Source organism: Rosa chinensis, chromosome 7 (genome assembly GCF_002994745.2).
Source record: "Rosa chinensis cultivar Old Blush chromosome 7, RchiOBHm-V2, whole genome shotgun sequence".
In the NCBI taxonomy this organism is placed as follows: domain Eukaryota; kingdom Viridiplantae; phylum Streptophyta; class Magnoliopsida; order Rosales; family Rosaceae; genus Rosa; species Rosa chinensis.
In genome coordinates, this window is record NC_037094.1 from 22,441,248 (window position 1) to 22,450,314 (window position 9,067).

Sequence of the window (9,067 nt, forward strand, 5' to 3'; positions counted from 1 at the left end):
AACAGAATCCAATGTTCTTCAAGTTCGTCTAGGTGGAATCCTAGTTATCTCCAACAACATCCTAAGAATCTCTATTTCTTTCCAGTAAAAGACGGCCCACATTGTCAAATATTGAAGGCAACAATGATACTAGAATCCAAGTAATCTTTTGTTTGACCCCTTGAATCTCTTCGAAATTTTCATCCAATCACAATTCATCACTCTTAACAAAGCTTACAATCTGACTACTATACGAAGTGTCATCACAGACAAAAACACGTACAAACCACTTATATTGAGCAAGAAAAACCTGGAATTAATCTGTTGGATTCCAAGTACTCCTAATTTTCTGAGACTTTGCTGTCATGGCTTTGCAAATCGAAGAACAATACGTCGAGTCACTCTCCTCCATGGGACACAAACTAAGTGTCAAGAACTTCATTTGGTCCAAGGAAGAATGGCCAGCAATAAATCATGATGAGTTTACAGATTCACATGACATTCCTGCAATAAGTCTCCGAGAGATTTCAGATGGGAGAAGAAACCCTAATTATGAGAAGGTCTGCAAGGTCATGGTGAATGCTTGTGAGAAATGGGGGTTCTTCAAGTTAGTGGATCATGGGGTTGCTTTGGAGATCATAGAGAATTTCAAAGGGAGTATGAATGCGCTTTTTGATCTTCCAATGGAGCAGAAGCTGAAGGGTGTTAGATCAGCTAGTTTACCATTAGGTTACTGTGCATCAAATCCTGATTATGGGAAGAATTTGCCCTGGGCAGAGATCTTACAGTTGCTCCAGTCACCACAAATGGTGGTTGGATTTGCAACAAAGGTTTTTGGTGATCAACATCAGCCGTTCAGGTAACATTTTCATCCATATATCGATCATGGTAGAGAATTCCTAGCAACTTATAACATGTTTAGGGCAACATTGGTAATTTTCTTTATAATCCTTGTATTTCCACCTTGTATGTTAGTTACGTAATTATCAACAGTTTGCTACTTGCAAATTAAAACAAATCAAAATTCCGGTTAAATTAGTTGATGAAGAACCCAGATGGTGCTTGCATATGTATGCATGTATGTGCAGGATCAAACCAGCCCGGCCGCCCACCATAGAAGTACGTGAGATGTACGTAAAAATCCACATAGTAACGTGTTCTTTTGGTCCAATTGCTTTTGTCTTAGCTTTGTTCATACAATTATTAAACACTACACCCTCATGTTCCAAGAAAATTAAAAAAATATACGGGTCTCTCAAATAGTTAATAAGTGAACAGAAATAAAAATAAGAGTGGTTGTTTTCACTGATATCCAGTTAAGAAAAACCTTGATTTGACCTTAACTGAATTTGAAACCACTAATAAAGTGCATATATAACATATGCATGCTTCCCAAATTTGAAACTACGTACAAGGACAAAATTAGAAAGAAGCTTGATCTGTAATTGAATCAGAAGTGTATATAATTGTCCCAATATTTTGTAGGTGTAACTTCATTAGGTAACTGATTACAGTTCTCTAAGCAAAACTTAATCTTTATAATGTATCAGTGATGCAATGATTGGTTACTTGAATGCATTGGATAATCTGGGAATGACTATTTTGGAGATGCTAGCTCATGGATTGGGTCTTCCAGACAGCTTCTTCACAAAGAACTTTGAAGCAAAAGAGGCTACAATGATCAGAGTCAACAGATATCCTCCTTGTCCTCTTCCAGAAAAATGTCTTGGGCTGGGAAGCCATTCAGACCCTCATACCTTAACCATATTGTTACAAGATGATGTTGGTGGGCTTCAAGTTCTTATGAATGACAACAAATGGATTGGCATCCGTCCTGTTCAGAATTCTTTCATTATCAACATTGGTGACACCCTTGAGGTAATTTCTTAATCATACACAAGTGTGCACTTTAGATTCTAAATGTTTGTTTTCATATATAATTGACCAAAAAGGAAAAAAAAAAATTGATATAAATGATGGATAGCATTGTTTTATTAGAAATCAAATGTTTGCCTCGTATAAATAAATATTTATTTGACATATTATGTTAATAGTATCACATATAAAAAATCTAAACTAAATATAACTTGTTGTTTTAGAGAAACTGAATTTGGGAGGAATTTGCTGTGTGTTCTCATTGATAATAGGGGCCTCTTTATATAGAGGATTACAATGCATAGAATCTCAATCATACAAGGAAAGTAATTCTACATTGAATAGGATTCTAGATCCTTCTAATTAAATCATATTACCACTAGGTCAAGTAACCTAGAGTTTGGGCTAAACACAAATTAGGTTTTCCTTGAACACTCCCCCTTGTGTTGCCCAAACGCGGTGCTTCTCTCGTTGCCTCGTTAAAAACCTTGCCGAGTAACAAAAACCCAGTGGGACAAAAATAACCTCGGTCGAAGGGGAAAAAGAGCACAACACACCCTTCACGATTCGAGACGAACATGTAGACATCTCCCCCTGATGTCTGCACCTCCCCCTGATGACTACGATCATGGGAGTTCAGATAATTTCCGCAAGCCAATTCTTGCCACAAGTTTCTCGAACGTGGTATTGGGCAATGACTTAGTAAACAAGTCTGCCTCACTGTCCTCAGATCGAACCTAGTTCACTTTGATCTCGAGGAGTGTCTGTTATTGCTGATTATGCTTGGTGTTATCGCTATTGATGTAGCCTTGCCTCATTTGTTCAAAACAAGTAGCATTATCCTAAATGCTCGCAGGCTCATCTGTGGTAGACTTCAAACCACAATTGTTCGAACATGCGTAATTATGGATCTAATCCATATACATTCACGAACCACTTCGTGAAGAACAATGATCTCTGCATTGTTCGAAGATATAGCGACTACGGTCTGTTCTGTAGACCTCCAAGATATCACGGTTTTTTCCCATGGTGAACACTTAACCAGTTTGGGAATGACCATTGTGTGGGTCAGAGAGATACCCAACATCAGCAAAACCTTCCAAAACACATGTCGTTTTGGGATGGGGATAGAGAACGCAGGCCAGCGTTGGCGGCGTTTCTGGTGTGTGATGGGTCCGAATCCATCATCTCTTTGTAGGGATAGAACAAGCCCATATCATTCATACATCTCAAGTATCGAAAGATATCTTTTACACCAATCCAATGGCGTCGCGTTGGCGCAGAGCTATATCTAGCTAACAAGTTCACAACATATGAGATGTCCGGTCTTGTGCATTGAGATAAGTACAATAATGCGCCTATTGTACTAAGTAAGACACTTTTGCCTCTAGCACATCTTCGTCATCATCCTTTCGACGAAGATGATCCTTTTCAGGATCAAGACTACGGACGATCATGGGGTGCTCGAAGGCTTGACCTTGTCAAGATGCCTAAGCATCTATCGACACGATGCTCAAGTTCTAAACCGAGCCATAATCGTGTTCTCCCAAAATCCTTCATCTCAAACTACGGATTTCAAGTGTTTAGCGGTTTCCCTTAACTCTTTAAGGGCTTCTAATGAAGATCATGTCCAACATGAACCTCGATAGAATCCGAAACTTGTTATAGAAACGCGTGGGCATATCCCTTCCCAATCAAGTAGTCACTTTAGTGAGCGTTTCAACCTCTTTGTAAACGCGCTCCATGGTCTAGAGCCACTTGACTTGGGTAAATGAAGTTCGCCATGAACCTTCATGTATATTCCATATCTAGATTCCTATAGAGATACGTAGTGACCACATTTGTAAGCTGCATGTTCAGTTATTCGGAAACTACCAAACTGACAGGGTAGTGGAGTGCAATGACATCCATTACGAGAGAATATGTCTCATCGTAGTCGATTCCAGGGCGTTTTGTGAGAAGCCTTGCGCCATAAGGCGAGATTACCATCTCTTTTTCTCACTACGCTTTCTAACGAAGACCCATTAGTTAACAGGTTTTATATTAGGAGGTGTTAGCATCTCTAGCTCGAAAACCTTCCTCTTCGTTAGAGAATCCATCTTAACCTGGATCGCATCTTTCCATTTAGGCCAAAAACTCTCTACGTTGGCATTCATTCATCAACGGAGCGTGGTTCGATATCATCTGACTCAACAAACTCATGCGCAACAAAATACGCAACTACATCACCAATTATGATGGAGTTTCTATCCCACATCTCATGTGCACTAGTGTAAGTTTCATAGAGCTCTATATTCTCAGGAATAGGTTCTAACGTTGAGGCGTCCCCCAACGATAACCATAACCCGGAAGATACTCATGAGACGGATTTTGAGTCTTGATGATCAAAGGATTGGAATGTGCCAAAGTATCCTTCGAACCCACTGGCCTCCCACGCATCCTAGCTGGGGCCATGGCCTGTAACGCCAGAGTGCCACTCTCTTTGGCGTTGGCGCCATGCCTACCTCCGTGTAGGGTGGCGCTACGTCCTCTCGTAGGGACGTCCTTCCTTGCAGGCATGTTTGCAGCATATTTGTGTGATCTCGTCACTTTAATAGGGATCAAGATGAGACATAGTGGGGACAGACTACGACAATTCCTGTCGTTCCTGTTGAACATTCGTGTTCTTATCTCCCCCTAACGACGGAAAGACTGTCTCATCAAAGTGACATCCGCAAATCTAGCGGTAAGTAGATCGCCTAGCAAGGGCATTTAAGTGGCGGACGATTGTTGGAAGTCTCAAATCCAACGTAGTTGCCCATTCGTCTGTAAGGACCCATCATAGAGCGCTGTGGCGGCGCAATTGGCACAAAAATGGCTCACTCAAATGTGCGTAAGTACAAAAGACATGTACCCAGTCACTAGCCGTATCGCAGAGGTACATTGAGTGGCATTAGGTCGTAGACGAATTAGCATAGCTGCATGCGATATTGCATCACCCCAAGCGGATGTAAGAAGATTGGTGCGCATTACCAATGTTCAGACTACCATCGTAGTCGTTTCCGTGAGACCATTTGGGTGTGTTCAGGGGAATATAATGTCCAACATTAGTCCCAATGCAATAACCATCGAAAGTATTCGATGTAAACTCTCTAGCATAGTCAAATCCAATTGACTAAATAGGATGATTTGGGGAGTAAGCCCATTGTTGTATGATATGTGCTAGGAGTGTAGCATAAGCAGCATTATAAGTGGACAATGGCACAACACGTGACCAGTGTGTTTGCGTGTCAACCAACATCATGAGATATTTAAACGTCCGCAAGTTGGTTGAATCAATCCACAAAATCCCTACGGATTCTTTGTAAGAACAGAATGAGTAATGTCATATCCTTTGCATAGGCCGGTCTCAGTCCTAATTTCCCTAAGGAACAGGCTTAGTAAAAGATGTCCGTGTGAAGTCTTTTTGTAGACGGATCATCATATCATGACCAGGATGACCTATCCTGTCGTGACAAAGCCAATATGTGTCTAAGTCCAAGAGATCTTCTCTCATAACTTTATTGGATTTAATAGCTCGAATAGTGACATAAAGTCCACTAGAGCGACACATAAACTTCTCTAAGATGCGTCTTTGTTCGCAATCATTAGAGGTAATGCAAATGAACTCATTTCCGTTCTCTACATGCATTTTCGCATGGAATTCGTTGGCTATTCATAGGGTACTATTTGCCCCAAGAGCGTAGAGAGTTTCTGTGACAACTGTAATCAAGGTGCCATTTGGCAAGTGGAACTTGGGCTATTCCATGTCCTTGAATTAATACTGATGGCCCAGCCATCGTAGTCACAAAGTCATATGCTCAGAATCAAAATTGAGTCATAATGAAAAGAACTCGAAATTTTATTCATAAGCCAACGGAATACATCATTGTTTCTATGATCAAAGAAAATCTAATCCAATAAAAAGTAATATGGCAATCGCCTACAACTCTTGGAAAATAAAAAGACTTAATCAAAATCGCCAGTTTCTGGGTCTTGATCCTTGTAGTCTTCCACCCTTAGATCTAGATCTCCATCTTGATCTTCTTGTGCCATGTAATTCGCTTCCCTTGCTTCACGATATGTCTTGTATGCGTTTGCAACATTCTGGGGTGCGGTACATGATTTGGCCCAATGTTCAGTTGATCCACATCGAAAACAAACATCATTATGGTCAGGCTCCCTTGATCGAGGCGCCATTGGGGCGCGATTTGGACGACCTATCCTCTTGGTGGCGTTACCACCATGGTCGGAGGCTCCACCTCTCTCTCTCTTCACACGTTGACCTCCATGGTTCCGTGCACGCCTCTCTTGGCGATTTCCTTCCTCTTTAGGGCGAACATATAGACCAGAATGTCCAGAATTGTCCCTATCCTTAGGGTTTCTCTCCTTACGTCCTCCATTAGGGGCGCGACTATAGTTAGACTCCGGAATAGGCTTAGTTCCCACGGGTCTAGCATTATAGTTCTTCACAAGGATATTATCGTGCTTTTCAGCTACGTTCATGGCGCCAATGAGCTCATGAAACCTTGTGATACGTCCTGCATTTACATCAATCCGATAATTCTTTGAAATCATCAGTGCAGAGACGGGGAAGGTAGAGAGAGTCTTCTCGATCAACATCGTATCAGTTATGGCTTGGCCACAAAACTCCATCAGAGACTTGATACGAAGAGCTTCCGAGTTATAATCAAGCACAGACTTGAAATCACAAAAGCGGAGGCTATGCCATCGCACTTCTAAATCAGGAAGCAGGGAGTCACGAACGTTGCCAAATCGCTGCTCAAGTTCTACCCATAGCTTTCTTGGGTCTTCCTCATTGAGGTATTCATTTTGGAGCGCGTCATTCATGTGCCTTGTCATGAGAATTATGGATTTAGCTTGTTTTGCTTCGAAAGCAGTAGCTTGCTCAATGGAGAGCACGTTCTGACCAGGCTCTTGGATGGCTCCCAGAAGTCCATCAGCCTTAAGATGTTGGCGCACATCTCGGACCCACCTATGGTATCCTGCGCCAGTTGTTTCTAGTGGAACGAAGTTCAACTTGTTCAGGTTACTCATCCTGAAAAACAACACAAGATTAGGGTTAGTTTCGGAGCGAAAATGCTACCACGAAAAACTATTAAATCTCTGAGCGTAGTCGCTTCCAAGAAATTAGGAATTTTCTGAGCGTAGTCGCTTCTAAGAAAATCCGATTCCAAGAGGGATTTTGGATTAGATCGAAACAACGATATATGTGGTCGATCGTTTTCTTCTCAAAAAACTCTAAGTTTGGAGGACTCTACAAGCTCCAAGCTTGGAGTGAGCACGAACCCCCACAGTTCGGCTATTGGTCTCCCCTATGAAGAAGAAAGGGGGGTAGGAGAAGGGATTTTGGAAGTCCCCGAGAAAAGAAGAAGAAATTGAAAAACTTCACAAAAACGGGAACTTTTAGAAAAGTTTACCTTAAAAATATGCCGAAAAGTGGTTGCCGGAAATTTACTGTAGCTGACCGGAAAGTCGCAGGAAAGTTGCCGAAAAGTGGCCGGAAAAGTCACCGGAAAGTGGCTGGAAATCGGCCGGAAAAGTCGCTGGAGGTGGTTGACTGGAAGGTTGACCGGCGTTGACTAGATTGCTGACGTGGCACAGATGCTGACGTGGCAGCTGACTGGAGGTTGACATGGCAGCTGACTGGAGGCTGACGTGGCAGCTTGCGTGGTGATGACGTGGCAGAGCGTTTGCGGCTTGGCGGCTAGGCGGCTAGGCGGCTCGGCTACTCGGCTGCTTCACTTGGGCTTCGCTGCACGTGGGCTGGGCTTGGGCTTCAGCAATCTGCTAGACTCTGGTGGCCGGTTCGGTTGAATTTTGGCCAGTTCGGGTGGGGAAGTTTCCGGTTCCGGATTTCTGGGCTATAAATGCTGCAGGTGGCCGAGTATGGAGGCAGGAGGTGGTGAGGAAAGCTTTGAACTGGGCAGGGGGATTTTTGCTACTTCCGGTGGCCGGTTCGGATATTTTCCGGCCGGTTCTGTGGGCGGGGCCGCCGGTTCTGGACTCCTGGAGTTGAGATCTTCAAGGTGGACGGCGGTGGTTTCTGGGATTTGAAGGCTACGAATTTAGGGCTTCAGGGTTAGGGCTCGTGCTGATAACGTGTTTTAGAGAAACTGAATTTGGGAGGAATTTGCTGTGTGTTCTCATTGATAATAGGGGCCTCTTTATATAGAGGATTACAATGCATAGAATCTCAATCATACAAGGAAAGTAATTCTACATTGAATAGGATTCTAGATCCTTCTAATTAAATCCTATTACCACTAGGTCAAGTAACCTAGAGTTTGGGCTAAACACAAATTAGGTTTTCCTTGAACACTTGCTTAATTGTCTGGCAAGATGATTTATACCTTTTTTTTTATGTGAAGATGATTTATATATCTTGAAATGATCTCTCTCTCATATATACGAGCGCACACTTAAAATTTTAATTATATGTTATATTGTTAGAATTCAAGTCAGTATTATGCATATATCTAAAAAAATGTTGTCAAACCAAAGATTTAATTAGATTGACAGTCTCACAATATATCAAGACGATTAATTTAACAACTACAGAATATCTTTACGGTGCTTATTAAATTGCTATTTCCCCAATATGCTTGCAGGCTTGGACTAATGGGAGGCTGAAGAGTGTTGTGCATAGAGCAGTTGTCAACAAGGAGAAGAACAGGCTATCGGCAGCTTATTTCATGAGCCCCTCTGATTCTGCCACAATTGAGTGCCCTCCCGAGCTCATGGTCCCAATAATCAACCCTAGAAAGTATGACTCATTCACTTGGGGAGACTTCAAGAAGCAACTTTTGGTTCAAAAAAGGGTTGTTGGTAAAACGGCCCTCGAAAGATATCTAATTTCAAACTGATGAGATAGCATATTTGTAAGAGTAATGCTAGATCTATACGGTGTCATTAATTAAGATTGATTTCATTGTCTACAGTGTAATTTGAATTGTGATACCTATAGAGAGATTGTTGAAAAAAAAATATGAAAATTATTTATTATCAATAAATCATATGTGTTTTAGGAAAATTGAAATTGGGAGATAATTTTTTTTTTTTTAGAAAAAGAAACTTTTATTAAAATAAACCAGATTACATAAAACGGGAAAAACTGGTGGTGAACAAGAATTCTCCACTCTCCTCCCTGAAACCTAAAACAGTTACGGGTTCG

At 41.7% G+C, this 9,067-nt stretch overlaps 1 protein-coding gene across 1 annotated transcript; it reads left to right on the forward strand.

The window, feature by feature from the left end:
• Positions 1-344: 344 nt before the first annotated feature.
• Positions 345-8,759, forward strand: LOC112180700 (gibberellin 20 oxidase 1-B). Its single transcript, XM_024319261.2, has 3 exons — positions 345-838; positions 1,530-1,857; positions 8,505-8,759. Exons 1-3 carry the CDS (start codon positions 345-347, stop codon positions 8,757-8,759), a joined length of 1,077 nt encoding a protein of 358 aa, XP_024175029.1.
• The last annotated feature ends 308 nt before the right edge of the window (positions 8,760-9,067 follow it).